Genomic DNA, 25,027 nt, shown 5'->3' on the forward strand with positions numbered 1-25,027 from the left:
CTGTTCTCTGTAGAAAAAAAAAAAAGCTTTGAAAACCTGAGGTAAAAGTAAGATGAATAGGGTTCGGTTCTTAATATCTTGGCTTGCTTTCCCCTTGAACAATAAACCGTGATCTATTTCATTTGTCTTCCTTTGGAAGGTTGTACATTGGGATCAGTCGGTGTGAAACACAAAAATGCACAGGGACCAGCACACTCAATGTGTGTTAAAGCAGCAGGTTTTGGTCTGCATTAAAGTTGAATTAATATGGTCCAACACCAAGCATTGCAAGCGGAGCAGCTCAATAAGCTGGGCTGCTGCAAGTGACATGGTTATTGCAAGAAAAAGGTAACTTTTTGAAAGAGCGTTAGTAGACGAATGCACTTGCCAAATTCCAGCCCCTTTCCCCACTATGGGCTAGATTCACTAAGCTCACCGATCGTGTCCTGACCCCGACCCGATTCACTAACCTTCTGCCCGATCCTATCCGCATCCGATTCGCACATGCAAATGAGGGGACATGCATGCATAAGTAGGAAGGCAGTGATTCACTAAACCAACGAAGGAACACTGATTGGGCAGGCCGATCCAAAAAGGAGCAACTGCTGAGGACCAGTCGTTCACGTCCTTGCCGACTGTCCTGCTCTCTGCCACCCTGAAATCCCAGCCCTGCAGCCCTGAAACGATCAAAATAAAAACCATCTCCCTTGTGCAAAAAGCACCCTGCTCTCTGCCGCCCTGCCTGTCTGCAAGCCTGTATTTTTAACCCGAGGGTTTAAAGAGGGGCTGCACTATGGCGTGTTCTGCTTAGTTGTTCCAGTCTGGCTGCAAAGGTGAAATGATTCTCGTGGGGCCAGCGAGTGCAGCCACCCTCCCCCCCTTTTTGTTTTGACCTCAAGTCCATGCGCAGATCGCATCTCCGGGCAGAGAGGATGGTCTGTGCATGCGTCTGGATCGCTCTGCAGCGATCTGTGGGATCGTTTTTGGGCGTGTGTCCGATCAGATCATTTGCATGGGGACTCTTTAGTGAATCGGTCGCCCGGCAAGACTTGGACACGGATCTCCCCCATAAAAGAGTTTAGTGGATCTAGCCATATGTAAAGCACCCACTGTGGACTGATTCCCTTCACACTGTGTGAATAAATGCTGGCCTGCTGTGACTCAAATGAACCCTCCCATGTGCCTTATCAGCTGGTATTCTCCTTCCCAAAGGGACTCACTCTCTCTCTCTCACCAAAACTGCCTCCACCCTTGTCTAGCCAGTCTGATAATTTAAAAAAAAAAAATAAAATGCTGGAAGGGGCAAGAGGGATCCTCATGCTCTCCTACACTCTAGTGCTGAACAGTGAAACTGGCTGACTTGAGGTTCTCACTTGTCCTTTAAGTATGCCATAGAGAAACAAAACAGAAAATACGTATCCAGTCTGCCCATCTCTATAAGCTACTTTTCTCTGCTATCAGTGGCGTAGTAAGGGGGTGTGTGAGGGGGAGGTATGCCCTGGGCGCTGTCTTCCTCAGGGCACCGGCACACCTCCTCGTCTTCACCCCCCCCTTTTCCCACGCCTCCCGCTGCTACGCACATGCACCCACGCTCCTACCCCATACCTTTTAAACTTGGGAGCGAGCAGCCACAAACTTGCTGCCTGCGTTGGCTTCGGTTGCTTTCTTTGACATCACTTTCGGGAGGAAGTGACATCAGAGAGAGCTTCGAAGCCGACGTGGGCAGCAAGTTCGTCGCTGCTCACGCCGAAGTTAAGAAGGTACATTGAAGGGGCATGTGCGCGCACAGCAGGGTGGGGGAAAGAGGGCAGGAGAGAGGCACCACTGCTCCGGGTGCCAGTCACACATACTACGCCCCTGTCTACTATTCCTTCTTCTTCCTTAGAGATCCCATGTTTATTTAAAATTTGCTATACTGCCTTACTAACTGGTAAAACAAAGCAGTTTACACTCTAAAATTATAAAGAAAAGAAATGAACTTCATAATAAATACAGAAAAGAATTTATAAGAACATAAGAATTGCCATACTGGGACAGACTAAAGGTCCATCAAGCCCTGTAACCTGCTTCCAACAGTAGCCAATCTGGGTTACCAGTACCTGACAAGATCCCAAGGGAACCCCCCCTTCCGATTTTATGCTGTTTATCATAGGAATAAGTGCTGGATTTCCCCAAGTCATCTTAATAATGGCCTATGGACTTCTCTTATAGGAAATTAGCCCAAACATTTTTTTAAAACTCTGCTAAGCTAACTGCTTTTACTACATTCCCTGGAAATGAATTCCAGAGCTTATTTAAACATGAGTGAAGAAATATTTTCTCTGGTTTGTTTCAAATCTACCATTCAGCAGCCTAATCACATGCCACCCAATCCTAGCAACCTGGAAAGAGCAAAGAAGCGATCCATATCCACCCATTCCACTCCATTCAGTATTCCGCAGACCTCCATCACTTCTCTCACCAAGCCATCTCCTCCCCGAGAGGCAGAGGAATAGATGTTCAGTTGTAAACAAGATTCAATACAGTAGGTAAGGTTTAGCTAAAGGAAGGGGTAGTTAGGAGACTGAAATAATAATAATAATAACTTTATTCTTCTATACCGCCACAATCTTGCGACTTCTAGGCAGTTTACAATCAAGAGTGCTGGACATTTAGCGAAATACAATAAGTAGATATTCAGAGGAAATAGAGAGATCAGAGACCTCAGGAGGCAATAGTATAGAAATACAATAGGCAAAGGGTAAAAGGGCAGGGTAGTGAAAGACAGTGAGTAGTAGCAGTGACAAACCCATATATTGTCAAAGGCTTTGTGAAAAACCCAAGTCTTTAATGCAATCTTGAACATTTTAAATAAGGGCTCAGCACAAATCTGAAGTGGAAGGGAATTCCAATAAGAAGGGTCTGTGAAATAGAAGACACGGTATCCCAAGTTTTTTGAATTCAGATATGCAGTCTTTGTCTCCACCACCTCCATCAGGAGACTGTTCTATACATCATCTACCCTTTCCATAAAAAAGTACTTCCTATTTTTCCTGTCCATCACCTTTTCCTGAGTCCATCACCTTTCACCATGCATATATTCTATGGATATATTTAAATGTATTTATCATATCTCCATTCTCCCACCTTTCTTACAAAGTATACATATTGGGATCTCTAAATCTGTCTCCATAGGCTTCATGACAAATCCCACCGACAATTTGAGTTGTCATCCTTTGGGCCAACTCCATCCTCATAGGTGCAGTCTCCAGAATTAAGAACATAAGAATTGCCGCCGCTGGGTCACACCAGCGGTCCATCGTGCCCAACAGTCCACTCACGTGGCAGCCCTCTAATCAAAGATCAGTGCCCTGAGACTAGCCCTACCTGAGCACTTTCTGGTTCAGCAGGAACTTGTCTAACTTTGTCTTGAATCCCTGGAGGGTGTTTTCCCCTATGACAGACTCCGGAAGAGCGTTCCAGTTTTCTACCACTCTCTGGGTGAAGAAGAACTTCCTTACGTTCATACGGAATCTCTCCCCTTTCAATTTTAGAGTGCCCTCTCATTCTCCCTACCTTGGAGAGGGTGAACAACCTGTCTTTATCAACTGAGTCTATTCCCTTCAGTACCTTGAATGTTTCGATCATGTCCCCTCTCAATCTCCTCTGTTCGAGGGAGAAAAGGCCCGGTTTCTCTAATCTTTCTCTGTACAGCAACTTCTCTAGCCCCTTAACCATCTTAGTCGCTATTTTCTGGACCCTTTCAAGTAGTACCGTGTCCTTCTTCATGTACGGTACCAGTGCTGGACGCAGTACTCCAGGTGAGGGCGCACCATGGCCCGGTAAAGCAGCATGATAACCTTCTCCAATCTGTTCGTGATCCCCCTTCTTTATCATTCCTAGCATTCTGTTTGCCATTTTCACCGCCACCGCACATTGCATGGACGGCTTCATTGACTTGTCGATCATAACTCCCAAGTCTCTTTCCTGGGAGGTCTCTCCAAGTACTGCCCCGGACATCCTGTATTTATGCATGAGATTTTTGCTACCTACATGCATCACTTTACACTTATCCACGTTGAACCTCATCTGCCATGTTGATGCCCATTCCTCGAGCCTAATTATGTCACATTGCAGATCTTCGCAATCCCCCTGTGTCTTCACTACTCTGCATAACTTGTATCGTCCGCAAATTTAATCACCTCACTCGTCGTACCAATGTCCAGATCATTTATAAAGATATTGAAGAGCACAGGTCCAAGCACCGAGCCCTGCAGCACCCCACTGGTGATGCTCTTCCAGTCTGAGTATTGTCCATTTACCCACACTCTCTGTTTCCTATGCTCCAGCCAGTTTTTAATCCATGTATTTCACCCTCTATTTCGTGGCTCGCAATTTTCCCAAGTAGTCGTTCATGCGGAACCTTGTCGAACGCCACCTGGAAATCCAGATATACAATGTTGACCAGGTCGCCCTTGTCTATCTGTCTGTTTACTTCTTCAAAGAAGTGCAGCAAGTTCATCAAACACGATCTGCCTTTGCTAAAACCGTGCTGACTGGTCCTAATCGGCCTGTGTCCGTCAAGGTGATCAATGATGCGGTCCTTTATCAGTGACTCTACCATCTTTCCCAGTACCGAAGTCAGACTTATCAGTCTGTAGTTCCCTGGATCTCACCTCGAACCTTTCTTGAAGATCGACGTAACATTCGCCACCTTCCAGTCTTCCGGAATCTTTCCTGATTTGATCGACAGATTGGCTATTAGTTAAAGCAGTTCAGCTATGGTCCCTTTCAGTTCCTTGATGATGGATGCCATCCGGTCCCAGGGATTTATCGCTCTTAAGCCTATCAATCTGCCTACATACCTTCTCTAGACTGACCGTCAAACAATAGCCTTACTGGATCAGACCAATGGTCCATCAAGCCCAGTAGCCTGTTCTCACGATGGCCAATCCAGGTCACAAGTACCTGTCCAAAACCCGAAGAGTAGTAACATTTCATGCTACCGATCCAGGGCAAGCAGAGGCTTCCCCCATATTTTAATAACAGACTATGGACTTTTCCTCCAGGAATTTGTCCAAACCTTTCTCCAGTTGAAGTCTCACCCATACCTTTTCTATCTGTTTGTCCACCATGAGATCATTAGATATGATCATACTAAAGTCCCCCCTCTTCTGCACAGAAATACTTTGCCCCCTATACTATACAGGAAACTGTGGACTTTTCCTCCAGTCTAGGTACTGTTTATAAAATGAAATCTACCATAAAACAATGCAAGCTAACAGCACCGATGCAGATTAACTTTGTAGCACATGCTTATAACTCTAGCTGTAAAAATAGAAATCCAAATTTGCGATATACCTGAAGCCTTCTGGCAAGAATATTATTAGAGTATACCTGGTCTGTCAGTAAGATACAAGTTTTCTTACATGTTTTATTATTATTATTTTTTTTAGGCTTTAATTTACAGTTGAATGATTTATAATGCCAGCTACAATTCTGCAACACAGCTTGAATTTTACTTTATAGCTATTACAGCACCTCATCTATCATAATGAAAAATGTCAACAAAATCCCTCTCTTCCAGAGAGCATCTTCCCAGATCCTGCTCAAGCCCCCGACTCTCTGCCCATTGCTACGGAAATGTGACGATTGTAAATAGAGTGTAAGACCGTGAACGTGCCTGGAGGTGTTCGTGCGATGGCTAAAGTGAGAAAGACTACCAGGCAATGCAATTAAAAGAACACAGCTAGAAAAGAAAGTGATAAAATAAAACCCAAAACCTAGCTTAAAGTTAAAAAAGAAAACTGAATTTGGAACATATTGTAAGTGTAAAACTGTTGAATGCATAGCATGAAAACAAGACAATGACTAGGTTTCTGTGCTTCTGTTCTTTTTTTTTCACATTAGTCTATAAACTATGAGTATGGTACTGAAATTTACCCCATGGCAGTCAGTGTTTGTTAAAATACTGGATGCTGTGGAAAAATATAATGGATATTAAATGCAGGTATTCAAATATTGGTTAATACTGAATATTCGGTAATCATCACTGACCTTTAATTATTGCTGATATTCAAATCGCTAACTAGAATCAGAAAATAATAGTAAATATTGAAGAACTAAGGCCAGTACTGGGCAGACTTGCATGGTCTGTGTCTCTATATGGCTGTTTGGTTGAGGATGGGCTGGAGAGGCTTCAATGGCTGCCTAACTTTAGCCAGACTTCATAGAATTTGGGAGCTAGTTAATGTTTTGCAGGTACCATGTGTTAATGTAAAAATGAGTGCATGACCTGCAAAATACAATATTCAAGAAGCCTAGAAAATATGCCACAGGAACTCTGGGCTTAGCGCTTGGGCAAGCGCTAAGCCCAGATTTCCGCACAACTTAGTAAGGGCTCCCCAAAGTTACGACAACCTTTTTTGATGTCCTAATTTTGGCCAGTAAGAGGTTGGAATATGGCTGATAATTGAATATTGTCCAGTTTCACTCAAGCTCAGTCTGTGGACTTCCCGGCGCTATCCAGGACGTGTCGTGGCAGTCAGAGGCAAAATTTAGTGGCATTACGAAGTTGGTGCCGCTGAATATCCTGCTCATATCTGATTAGTGGCATCTGCTAATTGGATATATTGACTGGTACATGGATTCTTAGGCAAATGAGTTCATCCTGCCTGTTTATCGTTTTCTAATTTTTTTAGATGCCTGAGCTGAGGGGGAAGGAGAAGTCATTCACCTTGCTGCATGCCCTTGTGGAACAGATCCTGTTATATGAGCCTGATTTGGCTACATTTCCTCAGGAGCTGACAGAATTTGAAGCTGTTCCTGGCAGTAAGTGGATACAGAAACTCATGAGTGGTACAAAAGTATTGTATCGGATGCATGACTTATTAAAACTTGTGTTTTGTTTTGTTTTTTATTGGCATTCCAGCTTCTGTTAAAGGTCTCAGTGCTGAAGTGGATGGTATGTAAATAGAGAGCCACTGAATGATGTTCAATATTGTGCAGTGAACTGGAACAAATTTTTTAATTCATTTGTTATAATTGTTGAAGAAAAGGTTATGCAAGAGTGCAATGCAGGTAGTTACTATGGCAACTTAAGACACAAGAATTGTCATACAGGTCAAAGCAAAGGTCCGTCTAGCTTAGTATCCTACTTTAAACGGCAGAAAGTCGGGTCATAATTATCTGCAGAATCCACAAAAGTCCATATTTTGTCTTATGTAACATATTATTAAGCTGATATTCAAAGGTACTTATTTGGTTAGCAGATGCTGCTATCTAGATAAGTGCTGGTGAGCACTGTTGCCTCTAAGCCAGTGGTCTCAAACTTGCGGCCCAGGGGACACATGTGGCCCGCCAGGTACTATATTGAGGCCTTCGGTATGTTTATCATAATCACAAAAATAAAATAAAACTGTTTCTTGATCATATGTCTCTTTAGCTATAAATTACAATATTATTATTAAGACTTAGCCAAAAGGAAAGATTTATCTATAATAATAAAACGCTAAGCACGCATACGCACTCTTAAGCCGTGTTCACTGAGATCTGATCTGTTGGGATATGACCACAAGAATGCGCATGTGCGCTTACAAGGATCTTTAGTCTTTCCCGGCAAATGGAGGAGGAGCGAGCGAGGAAGGGGGGAGCGGCGAATGAAGGGTTAAAATCTGCCCCTTCTACCCACCGGACAAGTTGCCCCGCTGCATCTCTTCTGAGGGTGGTCAGGGCCCGGGCTGCTCAGTCTATGCGTCCGGCTGGCTCTCCCACCAAAGCCCCCCACGGTGGCGACTCCTCCCGCATCCGGCCCCGCATCCAAAGCCTCCCCGAAGGCTGGCTCCCATGAAAATTCCGCGGTGGAAGCCCTCCCCCAAGAGCCGCACCAGCGTTGGAAACCCCTCCGACGTCACAACATCAGAGACAAGGCTTCAGACGCCGGAACGCCTCTGGAGAAAAGCCGCCCCCATGGCCCCAAACAGCAACACAACATTTTCATGGGAGCCAGCCCTAGGAGGAGCCCAAGAGGAGCCGACACCGCAAAAAACTCCAGCAGGGGAGCCAACCAGACCGTGAGTGTAGGTCCGCTGTAAGTGGGGATCGGGTGAGGAGCCCGCTGCCTGCCGCTTTGAAATTTGGCAAGGGAGCTGGCCAGAAAATAAAATAAATGCTGCTGCCCTGCTGCACAGGGAATGGGGTGGGGGACTTCTAAAATGTAAGGCTGCATGCTTTACAGATAAGGGAAGGGTTCCTAATGGACAGTGGGGAAGGTACAAGTAAGGGAGAAGGGCTACTGCTGGACAGGGGGAGCAGGGAATGGGGGGGTGCTGCTGGACAGGGGGAGATAAAAGGAGAAGGGCTACTGCTATATAGGGGAAGCAGGGAATGGGGGGGGTGCTTCTAGACAGGGGGGAGATAAAAGGAGAAGGGCTACTGCTATAGCACAGTTACTTACCGTAACAGGTGTTATCCAGGGACAGCAGGCAGATATTCTTGACTGATGGGTGACGGCACCGACGGAGCCCCGGTACGGACAATTTTAGAGTGATTGCACTCTAAGAACTTTAGAAAGTTCTAGCTCGGCCGCACCGCGCACGCGCGAGTGCCTTCCCGCCCGACAGAGGCGCGCGGTCCCTCAGTTAGTATAAGCCAGCTAAGAAGCCAACCCGGGGAGGTGGGTGGGACGCAAGAATATCTGCCTGCTGTCCCTGGATAACACCTGTTACGGTAAGTAACTGTGCTTTATCCCAGGACAAGCAGGCAGCATATTCTTGACTGATGGGTGACCTCCAAGCTAACAAAAAGAGGGATGGAGGGAAGGTTGGCCATTAGGAAAACAAATTTTGCAAAACAGATTGGCCGAAGTGACCATCCCGTCTGGAGAAAGCATCCAGACAATAATGAGATGTAAAAGTGTGAACTGAGGACCAAGTAGCAGCCTTGCAGATTTCCTCAATAGGAGTGGAACGGAGGAAAGCTACAGAAGCTGCCATTGCTCTGACTCTATGGGCCGTGACAGAACCTTCTAGAGTCAGTCCGGTCTGAGCATAACAGAATGAAATGCACGCTGCCAGCCAATTAGACAACGTACGTTTAGAAACGGGATGTCCCAATTTATTTGGATCAAAGGACAGAAAAAGTTGGGGAACTGATCTGTGGGGTTTTGTACGCTCTAGATAGAAAGCCAGAGCCCTTTTACAATCCAAAGTATGTAAAGCTTGTTCTCCAGAATGAGAATGAGGTTTTGGAAAGAAAACAGGGAGAACAATGGATTGGTTGAGATGGAATTCAGAGACAACCTTAGGGAGAAACTTTGGATGTGTACGCAAAACCACCTTGTCATGGTGAAAAACCGTAAAAGGTGGATCTGCGACAAGTGCATGAAGCTCACTGACCCTCCTGGCAGAGGTAAGAGCAATAAGGAAAAGCACTTTCCAAGTGAGAAACTTGAAAGGAGATGTAGCCAATGGTTCAAATGGAGGCTTCATTAAGGCGGAAAGAACCACATTGAGATCCCAGATAACAGGAGGGGCTTTAAGAGATGGTTTCACATTGAAAAGCCCTCGCATGAACCTGGATACCAGGGGATGAGCTGTGAGAAGTTTTCCATGGACTGGCTCATGAAAAGCTGAAATGGCACTGAGGTGGACTCTGATGGAAGAGGACTTAAGGCCAGAGTCAGACAAAGAGAGCAAATAATCCAACAATGTCTCCACTGCCAGAGAAGTTGGATCAAGATGATGAAGAAGACACCAGGAGGAAAATCTCGTCCACTTCTGATGGTAACATTGCAGAGTGGTTGGTTTCCTGGAGGCATTCAGAATGGAACGAACAGGCTGAGATAAAAGAGTATCATGAGATGTCAGCCCGAGAGATACCAAGCTGTCAGGTGCAGAGACTGGAGGTTGGGATGTAGAAGGGTTTCCTGCTGTTGCGTAAGTAGAGAAGGAAACAGAGGAAGAAGAAAAGGTTCCCTGGAACTGAGTTGAAGTAGAAGGGAGAACCAATGTTGCCTGGGCCACCTCGGAGCAATCAGAATCATTGTGGCTCGTTCCCTCTTGAGCTTGAATAATGTTCTCAACATTAGAGGCAGAGGAGGGAAGGCGTACAGGAACAGATTCGACCAGTCTAGGAGAAAAGCATCCGCTGCCAGACGGTGAGGAGAGTAAAGTCTGGAGCAGAATAGGGGCAGCTGGTGATTGTGAGGAGCTGCAAAGAGGTCTATCTGAGGAGTGCCCCATTGAGTGAAGATAGACTGCAGAGTTACAGGATCGAGTGTCCACTCGTGAGGCTGGAGAATTCTGCTGAGTTTGTCCGCTAAAGAATTCTGTTTTCCCTGAATGTAGATAGCTTTCAGGAAGAGATGGTGATCTATGGCCCAATTCCAGATCTTTTGGGCTTCTTGGCATAAAAGGCGAGAGCCCGTCCCACCCTGTTTGTTGATGTAGTACATCGCAACCTGATTGTCTGTGCACAACAGAAGAACCTGAGGAAAGAGAAGATGTTGGAAGGCCTTGAGAGCATAAAACATCGCTCTGAGTTCCAGGAAATTGATTTGATGCTTCTTTTCCTGGGCCGTCCAAAGACCCTGAGTCTGGAACTCGTTCAAGTGGGCTCCCCATGCATGAAGAGAGGCGTCGGTGGTGATGACTAGTTGATGAGGAGGTTGATGGAATAGAAGACCTCTGGATAGATTTGAGGATACCAACCACCATTGAAGAGACTGACGAAGAGATGATGTCACAGATATGTGTCGTGAGCAAGGATCCGTCGCTTGGGACCACTGAGTAGCAAGGGTCCATTGAGGAGTGCGCAGGTGAAGACGTGCGAGGGGCGTGACATGAACTGTAGATGCCATGTGCCCCAAGAGTACCATCATTTGCCTGGCTGAGATGGAAGGTAGTGAAAGCACCTGCTGACATAGAGACTGAAGGGTCTGAAGACGATTGGATGGTAGGAAAGCTCTCATGAGGAGTGTGTCCAGGATCGCTCCAATGAATTGAAGTCTCTGAGTGGGGATGAGATGAGATTTGGGTAGATTGATCTCGAACCCCAGAATTCGTAGAAACAAGATGGTTTGGTTGGTGGCCAGTAGAACTGCTTGAGCGGATGTGGCCTTGATTAACCAGTCGTCCAGATAAGGAAAGACCTGGAGGTGGTGAGAGCGTAGAAATGCCGCTACCACAATGAGACACTTGGTGAAGACCCTTGGAGAGGAGGCAAGGCCGAAGGGCAGTACCTTGTATTGGTAATGACAATGATTGATCATGAAACGGAGATACTGTCTTGAGGTTACATGGATCGGTATGTGAGTGTATGCTTCTTTGAGATCGAGGGAGCATAGCCAGTCGTCCTGGTTGAGAAGAGGATATAGAATAGCTAAGGAAAGCATCTTGAACTTCTCCTTTACCAGATGTTTGTTGAGATCGCGAAGATCTAGAATCGGTCTGAGATCTCCTGTTTTTTTGGGGACAAGAAAATAACGGGAGTAGAATCCTTGCCCCTTTTGATCTAGAGGAACTTCCTCTATAGCGTTTAGAAGAAGGAGGGATTGAACTTCCTGAATGAGGAGGGAAGATTGAGGACTGTTCAAAGCAGACTCTTTTGGCAGGCTTTGGGGCGGAAGAGTCTGAAAGTTGAGAGAGTAGCCGTGGTGGATGATGTTGAGGACCCATTGGTCCGAAGTGATAACTTCCCACCGGCTGAGGAACAGAGAAAGTCGACCTCCTATAGGTTGAGGCAGGAGAGCAGGAATCGGAATACTGGCTATACTGCTGAGAATGAAGTCAAAAGGGCTGTGACTTCTGCTGAGGAGGTGGTTTCACAGGTTGCTGCTGTGACTGCTGTCTGGGAGGCTGACGTTGTTGCTGCCTCTGACGCCTGGGTTGCTGAGCATTGGTAGGTAATGGCCGAGCTGCGAAGCGTCGTTGATAGGCCGACTGCTGCCTATATGGTTTTGGCGGGGGAGGCTTCTTTTTATTTTTAAGCAGGGTATCCCAGCGTGTCTCATGAGCAGAAAGCTTTTGTGTGGTTGAGTCCATGGATTCCCCAAAGAGCTCATCCCCTAGGCAAGGGGCGTTGGCTAACCGATCCTGATGATTAACATCAAGCTCGGATACCCGAAGCCAGGCCAGGCGACGCATAGCCACCGACATTGCTGTCGCTCTGGACGTAAGTTCAAAGGTGTCATATATGGATCGAACCATGAACTTACGTAATTGAAAAAGAGACGACAAGCAGGTATGAAAAGAATGATGCTTGCGTGAAGGAAGGTACTTTTCGAAGGAAGCCATGGAGGTAAGAAGATGCTTCAAATAAAAAGAAAAATGAAAAGCATAATTGCTAGCTCTATTTGCTAACATAGCATTTTGATAGAGCCTCTTACCAAATTTATCCATGGCTCTACCTTCTCTGCCAGGAGGTACTGATGCATATACACTGGCTCCAGAAGATTTTTTAAGGGTGGATTCGACAAATAAGGATTCGTGTGGCAGTTGAGGTTTGTCTAACCCAGGAATGGGAATTACCTTATATAGAGAATCCAGCTTACGTGGGGCCCCTGGGACAGTTAAAGGAGTCTCTAAATTCTTATAGAAAGTCTCCCTCAAGATGTCATGAAGAGGGAGTATCAAATATTCCTTTGGAGGCTGATCAAAATCAAGAGCATCCAAAAAAGCTTTAGACTTTTTGGATTCAGCCTCCAAAGGAATGGACAAGGAGTCACACATCTCTTTCAAAAAGCAAGAGAAAGAGGAAGTGACATGCTTGGAGGATGGATCAGGGACAGTGGAGTCCTCCTCCTCTGAGGAACATTCGCCCTCAGAAAGAAAGGGTTCCTCTGAGTCCCCCCACAGATCAGGATCCCTGACATGGGAAGCATGGTCCTGAGACTCCGGGGTCGATGATTGTAGGTGTCGGGTTTTGCGCACCGACTTACCCGACCTCATCGATATCGAGTCAGGCGATGTTATCGGCCGCACCGGTGCCGAAGTTTGTACCGATTGATGGTGAGCTCTCGGCTCCGGTGCAAGAACTGGCATCGATACCGATGATTGAAGCGGTACCGAAATAGTGGAAGCAGGTAACACAGGCTGTTCCACAATCGGTACCGGAAGCTCGGTGCGGACCGGCACCGGAAGGTTCGGAGTCAGGATAGCAGGGAGGAGCTGTTTTAACTGGTCCTTAAGCTGTTCCTGAAGGATGGCCGTGATACGGTCATCAAGGGATGGCACCGGTACCGCCTTTTTCTTCTGCGGTACCTGCGGTGCTGCTCGACGCCCCGGAGATGAGGAGCCCGATGTCGAGGGACTCACCTCTATAGGGGCGGAGCGCTTCCGCTGGCGTCTCACAGTCGGCAGGATTGGACTCACTGCACTCGAGACCGGAGGACGTTCCAGCGGGGAAGGCTTCTTAGCCGGCTTACCTGACTGGTGAGACGTCGGCGCGGAATCACGCGGCGTCGAAGAAGAGGGTGCCGACTGAATCGGTGCCGAAGCTGGAGTCGATGGCACGGGATCGGACATCTCGGCACCGAACAATAATCGCTGCTGGATCTGGCGATTTTTTAAAGTCCGTTTTTTGAGAGTGGCACAGCGGGTGCAAGTAGAGGCCTGATGCTCAGGACCCAAACACTGTAAACACCAGTTGTGTGGGTCCGTGAGAGATATAGGCCGAGCACACCGCTGGCACTTTTTAAACCCTGGCTGAGGGGGCATGAACGTAAAAACGGCTTCAGCCAAATCGAAGGCCGAGGCTTCGATGGTGGCAGAAGGCCCCGCCGGGGAAAATCAAATGAAAGAAAAATTGAAGAAAATTTTTTTTTTTTTTTTTACCAATAAAAGAAAGAAAAGAAATAATACAAATACTCAAAAGTTTACGCGAGCGGGAAGGCAATAGAAAAAAGTTTCAACAGCCGTTGAAAAACGCGTCTTCTTAGCTCCGCGGAAACTAAGAAACTGAGGGACCGCGCGCCTCTGTCGGGCGGGAAGGCACTCGCGCGTGCGCGGTGCGGCCGAGCTAGAACTTTCTAAAGTTCTTAGAGTGCAATCACTCTAAAATTGTCCGTACCGGGGCTCCGTCGGTGCCGTCACCCATCAGTCAAGAATATGCTGCCTGCTTGTCCTGGGATAAATAGGGGGTACAGGGAATAGGGGGGGGGGTGCTGCTGGACAGGGAGGAGGTAAAAGTAAGGGAGAAGAGCTGCTAGCACCCGTTAATGTAATGGGCTAAACAACTAGTAAACTATAAAGAGTTTTACCTCATGCAAAATTGTCATTTCTTTAATGAGACATTAACTATTTTTTTTCTGAGGCCCTCCAAGTACCTATAAATCCAAAATGTGGTCATGCAAAGGATTTGAGTTTGAAACCACTGCTCTAAGCTGAGCAGGAGTTCTCCAACTGCATTGCGGCCAGTAGAGGGTGCTGCTTTAATACTCTGTTTTCAGTCACTAGAGACAGGCAAGTTCCCTGGAGTCCTTCAGAGCTTGCCTTTTCCTCACTATTGAAAATGTGATACTGAAAAAGCACTGGCAGAACTGGCCCCACTGGCCACTATAAGTGGAGGATTTCCACTCAGCTTACAGAGAACAGTGCTGGTGAATGATATTCAGCAGCACTAACCAGATAGTGCAAATGAACATGTCCTCTAATCACCTTGACATTATCCATACAGTGTCAGGACTGTCTGTAGACAGAGCTTGCCCACTGTTGGAAAAGGGATACTGGGTTTGATGAACCTTCGGTCTGTCTCAGTATGGCGATTCTTATGTTCTTATATTATTCAGACCGTTGACCGAATAAAGTCATTCATGCAACAGACTTTTGCCCCATTCTATAAAAAGCATCTGAATTCTAGGTGCCATTCGGTACGTTTGTCAATCAACTGCTAGGCGCCATTTATAGAATTTTGCCTGGTGGCACCTAGCTGACTCCATTAGGCTTTTAGGCCAGCTGAAATTATTTCGTAAATTCCTGAAAACTTTGTTGTTCTTGCAATTTTTAAATGGTTTAACTACAGCCTCAACAAAATTATAATATTATAGTTGTTTTTCTTATGCTTTTCTTATGTACTTTAGTTTTTAATTAGTTCTTCCTTCTCTTATGTTTTCTCCTACGTACTCGTCTTAATTATATGTGAACCGAGTCGAGCTCCACTGGAAGATGACCCGGTATATAAACCAAAGCTTAGATTAGATTAGAGTTACCAGATTTTACAAGACACCTGGCCCAGCTCCGGCCCAAGTCACCCCCTATTCTGCCCCAGGCCTACCCCCAAAACCTCTTCTCGAGTTCAGAACTGCGTTTAAAGGGCCTCCAAGTATTCGTGTGATATCAACACGTTGCATGCGTAGATGCTCTCCAGACACGGCTCCGAGATCAAAGCTTTTCAAAATCTGGATAAAGTGCCGGGTTTTGTAAAGCCATCCGGACACCTGGACAGTCCTCTAAAAAGAAGACATGTCCAGGTAAATTCGGACATCCAGTAACCCTATTCTTAGGTGTTGGTAGGTGTTAAATCCTTAGGCACAGTGCTATTTAGGCCAGAGTTTTCTTGGCTTAAATCAATACCTGCCTGAATTCCACCCCAAATCTGCCCTGAATCTAGCCCTAACCATGTCTACTTGCTGGTAAGTGCCGGTAGGTACCTCGGTGTAGACCGAGCAAGGCGCCTACTGGAAAATTAATTTTATAATCATTTTTCAATTGGGTTTTAATATTGCTTTCAATTATCAGTGCTGATTAAGCCCCCCCCCCAAAAAAAAAATTAACCCCTTCCTTGACTAACGCGTAGTGTGGGTTTTAGTGCCGGCAGCGACGATAATTGTTCCGACGCTCATAGAATTCCTATGAGTATTGGAGCAGTTACCGCCACTGCCGGCGCTAAAACCCATGCTACGCATTAGTAAAGGAGGGGGTAAGTTAGGTGCCTAGATCGGCTTAATGGTTAGATAGGAGATGGCAGCGGGGGTGGGGGACCGAGAAGAGGGCAGGGAAGGGGCACCTCTCACCCTCGCTACGCCGATGGTTCCCATAGTCTCGCAAGAAATACTGGCCAGTGTGATTCTAACTGAAGGATGGTTACTGCTTGCTTACTGGTTAGATAGGAGATAGCAGCCCCTTGCATAACTTGAAGCAGCAATTACATTTGCCACCTAGAGCACAAATAGCCAGTGTCCTCTAGCTTTATAACAATTCTTCAGGTATGCTTATTAAGGCGTCAGTTTTCACAACAGCTAATTCAGATATAAATTTTCTGAAGGAAAGGTGCGTAGATCTTCTTCTGAAAACTCTTCCCTGGAGAAGCGGAGACTTAGAGGAGACATGATAGAAACCTTCAAGATCCTGAAGGGCATAGAAAAAGTAGACAGGGACAGATTTTTCAAATTATGGGGAACCACAAGTACAAGGGGGCACTCAGAGAAATTGAAAGGGGACAGGTTTAGAACAAACGCTAGGAAGTTCTTTTTCACCCAGAGGGTGGTGGATACATGGAATGCGCTTCCGGAGGCTGTGGTAGGCAGGAGCACATTACAGGGCTTCAAAGAAGGTTTGGAAAGATTCCTAGAGGACAAAGGGATTGAGGGGTACAGATAGGAGTAGAGGTAGGTTATAGAAATAGTCAGGGACCACTGCTCAGGCAATAGGCCTGATGGGCCGCCGCGGGAGCGGACCGCTGGGCGAGATGGACCTCTGGTCTGCCTCAGCGGAGGCAACTTCTTATGTTCTTACTTCTTATGTTCTTATGAATAAGTAGTAGCCCATGGACCGCTCATCTGCTTTGCCTTGTAAATGCACGAATACATGCATGTTTGCAATATGAGTGTGCGTTTTCTTTTCACCGCCCTTTTACCCAGATGTATTAGTATTTACAGGTCTCCCTCTCTATTCGCAGTGATAGGGGTTTAACATGACCGCGAATACTGGAAAACCACGAATAACTTTTTCATATGGTATTCGCAGTTTTCTTTTAAAAACTCTCCTGCATTTGGTGAAACCGCGAATAACAATCTCGCGTTCCGGTAGCTCACCCTTATACCAACCTTACTTCATCCCCGCTCCCCACATTCAAACCTATCTTTGATGTCGCCTACAACTAGCCCTGCAGCTTTCTCTTTCCCGCCCCCTCTGACGCAACCACTTTCCCTGTGCCATGTCCCTCCTCTCCTCAAGACTGAACTTCCTGTTTCCAGCGGGACGGGACGCGGCAGAGGGAAAGCTCCAGGGCTGCCACAGTCCTCCGCTGCCAGCTTTCTCAGAGACAAGTTTGAAGGTAGAACAAGTGGTGTTTGAGAATGAGCAAGAGATGCCAGACCTCGGTCGCGGTAGGAGCGTGGAGGTAAAGATACCGGACCGGGAACCAGGAGGGGAGGGAGAGGCATGCTGACCGGAGAGAGTGAAAGAGAGAGAGGAAGATGTCAGACTCTGAGAAATGGGAGAGGGGGATCCCTGGTCCTTGAGTGCGTATGAATGAGGGGTGCGCTGCATGTGAGCTCAGCCAAATGCATGTAACTTGGTCTCTTTTGACTGATTCTTGAAAAGAGGCTGGGATTCTGAGATTTTCTCTGCACGCTGGAAAACGCGACAAAATTTTTCTTTGCAACCGTGGATGACGCAATTCGGATGGGAGGAGCCAGAAATTTTAAAAAAACAAAACGTGAATAATTGAAATCGCGAGTGCAGAAACCATGATTACGGAGGGAGAAGTGTACTAGGTTAAAGAGCTTATTGAAAATTCTCCTCATACATTTAAAGCAAACTGTTAGTACAAAAAAAAGAAATTACATTGGTTTGTTCTTCTTTGTCTTTTCATATTCCTATCTCCTGATAAAATCAAGTTCTCTTACTTCTTTACTTTTAAGTAAATTAAGTCATCTCTTCTCAACCTATGAGCCAGTTAGCTCTGGCTAACCTTTGTTCCTCACGTCCCATTTTACTAGTAAATATGTGTTGGGTTTTTTTTGCCTTTGTTCACATTGTAAGAAAGCCCTAGGAGACAATATTTTTCATTGTCGCTTTGAACCCCATTTTGTGAGTAGCTGCTGGCCATGTGCTCTGTCGGTGAGTCTTTTCATGGGGAAATTCAATGAGAATGCTCACGGGTGGGTGTAGCGCAGTTCTCTCAAGCCATTACAGTCCGTCCACTTTCAGCACTTACAGCTCTATTCAGCAGCGTTAGACACAGCTGGTATCTGTCTTATTCTCTGCGTCCCCAGACAAAACTGTATTGAAAGGACCTTCATGATCCAATTTACTTCAGAGGCATAGCTTTTGCGTCCTAGCATCAATTCTTAGTTTCTAGTCATATGTTGTTACCGGGGCAGTGAAATAAAGATGATTTAGGCAAATTAAAGGAATGTACAAATAGATTTAATTGCTTTATTTGGTGCTGGTTTTCTTTATTTGTCAACATTAGTTCTGGGGAAAGAACTGGAAAATATTGTTGAATACAAAAAACTGATCAAGCCCAAACATCATAAGACAACAACCCAAGAAACACAGTTCTACAGAGACCTCAAGGTAATTGCTATCATCCATATGTTTTAATAAATTACCATTGACTATTAGTAAGATGCTTTGGCTTCTTACTGTTTGAGGTCATTGCTTGGGTTTGATATAAAAACATAGGCTTGATATTCAGCTCATGGTGATCAGCAATTTTTTACAGCGCTGACCACCATGGGCAGAATCTGACCTCAATATTCAATGCTGGCCCCAGTCCGAGCACCAGCATTGAATAACTGGATCATGGATGTCCACCGATAGTTACCCAGCTGTCGGTTGATATTCCCGTCTGCACCTGGATAACTGTCCAGATAAAATTAGGTCATCCTTTTTTGCTGTCCTAGCTTTCACTGGGTTTTAGGAAACTACAGAAGACCTTATTACCATGGGCTGGCTAGGTAAATGCTCCAATGCTTATAGGAATTGAACGTGCGGAGCATTTACCTGGCCTGCGGTAAGAAGCTTTTCTGTGGTTTCGTATAAAGGAATCCTTTATCTGGGCATTTACCTGGATAGTTGAATGAAAACTGACTCTAATCAGGTAAATTCAAGCTCTGCCTAGGCTCTACTCAGGGACTGCCCTAGGCCATGGCAGTTTCCCCAGATTTTCAGCAGCATTATCCAGTCACGAGCCATTGAAAGTCCAGGGATCATCTGATCAGTGGTGATCCAATCAGGCAGGAGCCTCTCCTGCATGGTTAAATCATTTTAAATATTGGGTCTTTATCATATGAGAATAGATCAAAATGTTAGTCCATCAAGTCTGCCCAATTTCATTGCTGATGCAATAGACCTTAGCTGAGTTTTGGCTTTCACTCCACAGACTCTTTTCCCTTGAATTCTGTCACTGTTTTCAGCTTCACCATCATCCCAATGTTCCTTTTGAACTTATCTCTTTGGAATCTCTTAACCAAGTTCTTGGGAGCACACTAAGCCAGTCTAGTTTAGAAGATATCCATAATGGATATGCATAAGATAAATTTGCATGCACTGCCTCCATTATATGCAAATCATATGCACACTCATTGTAGATATCCCAAAACTGTGACTGGCCGGGTATGTTCTGAGTGAGACATTCTGTTCTAGAACATTCTTTCCACTTAGAAAGGTTTCTTTTCTGAAAAATGTCTCTATCATAATCCTTTCTCCTTGTCTCTCCTTGCTTCTAATGCTATTCTATGTTTTTTGGGAAAATAAATAAAATAAACTTGTATAGAATTAGTTGTTTTGTTTTAGGCCACAGTCCAACAAAATGAAGCAGATCATTCTCAGCTGTCCAAAGACAACGGTCACATGAAGAAGTTATACAGTGAAATACTGGTAAGTCATTTATTTAAGAACACCTCAGTTCATAATAGATCATTCAGGAAAATATCTGCATATAGTTCAGTGACTGTGCTGTGATACAGGGTGAACTATTGGAGGGGCCAAAGACCAACCAACTTTCGGCTCCTCGTGACATCAGCAACTGGGGAGCTAGGGCAGGGGTAGGCAATTCCGGTCCTCGAGAGCTGGAGCCAGGTCAGGTTTTCAGGATATCCACAGTGAATATGTATGAGATGGAGTTGCATGCACTGCCTCCTTGAGATGCAAATCTATCTCATGCATATTTATTGTGGATATCCTGAAAACCTGACTTGGCTCCGGCTCTCGAGGACCAGAATTGCCTACCCCTGAGCTAGGGCATTGTTTGCCCTGCCTTCCCCAACCAAAAAGATGTTCTGATGCCAGTAAAAAAATAGAGTCAGACAAAAAAAGGCAAGGAAGGTGTCTTTTCAACCGTAAATAAAATTTTTTATTTGAAACAGTGGTCCCACCAAGGATCTCTGTGTTTCATTTTGATAGTGTTTTCAATGCTGGTGCTTGACTGAAAAGTGTGTCCACTGAGGAAGGTCCTTGTTGGGACCACTGTTTCAAATAAAGATTTTTATTTCCAGTTGAAAAGACACCTTCCTTGCCTTTTTTTGTCTGACTGTCTGTGCTCTAAGGCGAGGTGTTCTTCTGTCTTTTAGTAAAAAATAGAGACCAGAACTGAGATCCTTTTCCCATATTTTTCTCCCTGGAAATAGGAAGGAGAATGAGAATAAGACAGATGAGGAGAAAGCCTCGAGATAAAAACATAATCTAGCAGGTGACACATGACATCCAGGCATAGAAATCGGACAGAGCTTGTCTTTGGTCCAGCACACCTCAAGGTGCTGAAAACTAGCAGCCTTTTGAGTCTGAAAAGAAGTGGAAGATTAAAGCAGACACAAGATGGCAAGAAAGTAATATGTTGCACTAAAAATAATATCACAAAGCTATCCAGAAGTCTTCCAGTGTTTTCCACAGCTTTCTCAGATCATATGAGAAGCTTTACCAAAGTCCTGAAAATCGGAATTATAATGCAATGTGATGAAAGTTTTCAGTTTTATGCAATTGCTACTGCTTGGAGCCTCCCCCCCCCCCCCCCCTGTTAGAGAAGCTGTTCAGAATTATTTATAGAATCCCTTGGAAAGCTGTACTTTTCTTGCTTATAGGTATACTGTATACCAGGTCTCACTCTGTGCAGAATCAGCCTGTAGTTTATGTAGGTCCATTATGGGAAAATAAATATACAGTTTGAAGACATATAATATTATTGGATATGTAATATTATTAGATTAGTACTGTGTGAGTAAAAATAATGGTTCAATTTTTGAACATACTCATGTTTACCAGTGGTCAGTGAATATATACATTTGCTGCCTGTGGATGTTTAGAATCTATAGGCCTGAAATTCAAAGGGCTTAACCAGACAGCATAGGCTTCAGTCTGATTAAACTCTGCTGAGCTGGCTACCAATATTCAGTAACACTTAATTGGGTAATGCTGCTGAACATTGCCGCTAACTGGGCAGTCTCTAATCAGCTAGGTTAGAGGTGGTCAAGGGCAGTGGCATAGTAAGGGGGGGGCGGACTGCCATGGATGCTGTCTTGATGGGGGGCACCAACACCTCTCCGCCTCCCATGCCACGCTTGCGCCTTCCCTTCCTGCCTCCCATTCCTCTTTAAATCTTCCCAAGCACAAGCAGCTTCTCCAGTCTGCTGCTTGCGCTGGCCTGGTTCCTCTCTGAAATCACTTCCTGGTCAAGGGGCCAGGAAGTGACATCGGAGGGAAAGCTGACTGGCGAAGATTTAAAGAGGTAAGGGGGACGGGAGGGCACGAGCAGTGGCGTAGTCAGGGTGAGTGGCACCTAGGTTGGTGGTGCCCCTCCCCGCACTCTTTTCCCACCCCCCTCCCCGCCACGGGGTGCCCCATTCCCCATACCTTTTTAACTTCTCTGGCATGAGAGGCATGCCCATGTCAGTGTTGGCTTGCCCTCTGACATCACTTCATAGGTGTGGGTCTCGGAAGTGATATCAGAGAGAGAGCCGATGCTGATGTGGGGGATGTGAAAAAGGTATGGGGGAAGGCAAAGGGTGTGCAGACGTGGCAAGGAGAGGAGCAGGGGGTGGAGAGGAGGGGTGTTGTGCCTTAGGAAGACTGCATCCAGGGCGGACCCTCCCCCCCTCCCGCATGCCCTTTACTATGCCACTAGGCATGAGCATAGTGTGGGGGGTAGGGAAAGAGGGGTGTGTGGAGAGGAGGTCACGGCGGTGCCACTGCCCCAGGTGCCTCCTACACTCGGTACACCAGAGCATGGGTAGAGTCACAACTTAGTTGGTTAGCTGCGATATACAGTCTGCTACATGGCTAAGTAAACCCATAATGTTAGAGCAGCAATAAGACTGTCCTAATTTTATGGCCTAGTTAACTGGGCATTGGTCTGAATATTGGCTGGTGCCCAATTAACTTCCAGGTTGGGGCACTTATCTGGATATTCAATGTTGGAAGCAGTGATGTAGTAAGGGGGGTGTGCGAGGGAGGCAGCCCGCCCTGGGCATGGTATTCCTCGGGGCACTGGCACCCCTTCTCCTCTCTACCCCCCTTCCCACTCCTCCACCTGCTGCGTGCTCGCCCCTTCCCCATACCTTTTTTTAAAACTTTGGCGCAAGCAGGGAAGAACTTGCTGCCTGCGTCGGCTTCGGCGCTTTCTCTGGCGTCACTTCCAGGAGAAAGTGACATCGGAGAGAGTGCCGGAGTCGACGCGGGCAGCAAGAAAGCATACAATCCACAAGAATGGACACAGCAGAGACGACCAACAAGCTGGAATCTCTATGGGTTAAAATACCGGGAAGGAAAGGGCCTGAAATAAAGATGGGCCTATATTATCGCCCACCCGGGCAAACCGGAGATATTGATGAGGAAATGGAAGCCGAGATGAAGCGAGAATGCAAAAGTGGCAACACGGTTATTATGGGAGACTTCAACTACCCCGGGATAGACTGGAGGCTTGGAAGCTCGAAATGCGCTAGGGAGACAAAATTCCTGGAAGCCACACAAGATTGCTTCATGGAGCAGCTTGTTAGAGAACCGACGAGAGGAAATGCCACTCTGGATCTAATCCTAAATGGGTTAAGAGGACCTGCAAAGGACGTTGAAGTAGTGGGGACATTGGGAAACAGCGATCATAATATGATCAAGTTCAAGGTTGAGGTAGGACTATCAAAAGGCAAGAGATCCATAGCGACAACCTTTAACTTCAAGAAAGGAAACTACGAAGCAATGAGGGAATTGGTAAGGAAGAAACTTAGGAACACTTCCAAAACATGGCTAACGGTAAATCATGCCTGGTCCTTCTTCAGGGACATGGTGAACGAGGTGCAAAATCTGTATATCCCCAGATTCAGGAAGGGGTGCAAAAAGAATCGAACAAAAGACCCGGTGTGGATAGCCAAAATAGTGAAGGAAGCAATAGGCAATAAGAAAAGTTCATTCAAGAAATGGAAAAAGGACAAATCTGAGGGGAACTGGAAAGAGCACAAGAAGTATCAAAAAGAATGTCACCGTGAGGTTCAGAAAGCTAAAAGAGAGTATGAAGAAAGGCTAGCCAGGGAAGCAAGAAATTTCAAACCGTTCTTCAGATATGTTAAAGGGAAGCAGTCAGCTAGGAAGGAAGTGGGACCGCTAGACGACGGAGACAGGAAGGGAGTGGTGAAGGAGGAGAAGGTAGTGGCAGAAAGGTTTAACATGCTCTTCTCGTCTGTATTTACTAACGAAAACACGTCCAACATGCCGGAACCTGAGCAATTCTTCAACGGAAGTCAAGCAGAAAAATTAACATTCATAGAAGTGAGCATTGAGGATGTTCGCAGGCAGATAGAAAAACTAAAAACTGACAAATCCCCGGGTCCGGATGGCATACATCCAAGGGTTCTGAAGGAATTAAAGGAGGAGATAGCGGAACTACTGCAGCAAATTTGCAACTTATCCCTGAAAACAGGCGAGATCCCGGAGGATTGGAAGATAGCCAACGTTACGCCCATCTTTAAAAAGGGATCAAGAGGTGATCCGGGAAACTACAGGCCAGTGAGCCTGACTTCAGTTCCTGAGAAAATGGCAGAAGCACTGATAAAAGAAAGCATTGATCAACATTTTGAAAAGCACGAACTTCTGATAGCCAGCCAGCATGGTTTCTGCAAGGGACGATCGTGCCAGACAAACTTATTGCACTTCTTCGAAGGGATTAACAAACAGATGGACAAAGGAGACCCCATTGACATCATATATCTAGATTTCCAAAAAGCCTTTGACAAGGTGCCCCATGAACGTCTACTCCGGAAACTGAAGAACCATGGGGTGGAAGGAGACGTACACAGATGGATCAGAAACTGGTTGGAGGGTAGAAAACAAAGGGTAGGAGTGAAGGGCCACTACTCCGACTGGAGGAGGGTCACGAAAGCACTGTTCCCTCTAAGCTGAGCAGGAGTCCTCCACCCACAGTCTCACCAATAGAGGGTGCTGTTTTACTGTCACATTTTTCAATTGTGAGGGACAGGCAAGTTCTGCAGCACTCCAGGGAACATACCTGTCCTTAGCGACTGAAAATATTCCACCCCCTAGTGGTAGCAATGCAGCTGGAGGACACCTGCTCAGCTTAGAGGGAACACGGGCCGGGCCGGCCGGTGCTCGGGCCGCTACTATTTAATATCTTCATAAATGATCTAGAAACAGGGACGAAGTGCGAGATAATAAAATTTGCGGACGACACTAAACTATTTAATGGAGCTCGGACTACAGAGGAATGTGAAGAATTGCAAAGGGACTTGAACAAACTAGAAGATTGGGCGACGAGATGGCAGATGAAGTTCAAAGTTGAGAAATGTAAGGTATTACATGTGGGGAGCAGTAACTCGAGGTACAACTATACAATGGGAGGGATATTATTGAATAAGAGTACCCAGGAAAGGGACTTGGGGGTATTGGTGGACATGACAATGAAGCCGACGGCACAGTGTGCAGCGGCCGCTAAGTGAGCAAATAGAATGCTTGGTATAATCAAAAAGGGTATTACAGCCAGAACGAAAGAGGTTATCCTGCCATTGTATCGGGCAATGGTGCGCCCGCATTTGGAGTACTGCGTCCAATATTGGTCGCCGTATCTTAAGAAGGATATGGCGCTAGTCGAGAGGGTTCAGAGGAGAGCGACGCGTCTGATAAAAGGT

General features: G+C 46.0%; 1 protein-coding gene across 7 annotated transcripts in view; it reads left to right on the top strand.

Moving 5' to 3' along the window:
- Positions 1-25,027, top strand: part of LOC117369417 (protein diaphanous homolog 3-like) — a 157,707-nt gene that overhangs the window by 114,489 nt on the left and 18,191 nt on the right. For 5 of the 7 annotated variants that reach the window (XM_033963957.1, XM_033963955.1, XM_033963953.1 and 2 more), the window contains exons 13-16: positions 6,660-6,789; positions 6,890-6,922; positions 18,373-18,476; positions 19,698-19,781. In XM_033963957.1, the coding sequence (XP_033819848.1) occupies positions 6,660-6,789; positions 6,890-6,922; positions 18,373-18,476; positions 19,698-19,781 (351 nt within the window). Of the gene's footprint in view, positions 1-6,659; positions 6,790-6,889; positions 6,923-18,372; positions 18,477-19,697; positions 19,782-20,530; positions 20,998-25,027 lie in introns of those variants that run through there. The other 2 variants (XM_033963959.1, XM_033963956.1) reach the window with 2 other exon arrangements.

Source organism: Geotrypetes seraphini, chromosome 11 (genome assembly GCF_902459505.1).
Source record: "Geotrypetes seraphini chromosome 11, aGeoSer1.1, whole genome shotgun sequence".
Taxonomy (NCBI): domain Eukaryota; kingdom Metazoa; phylum Chordata; class Amphibia; order Gymnophiona; family Dermophiidae; genus Geotrypetes; species Geotrypetes seraphini.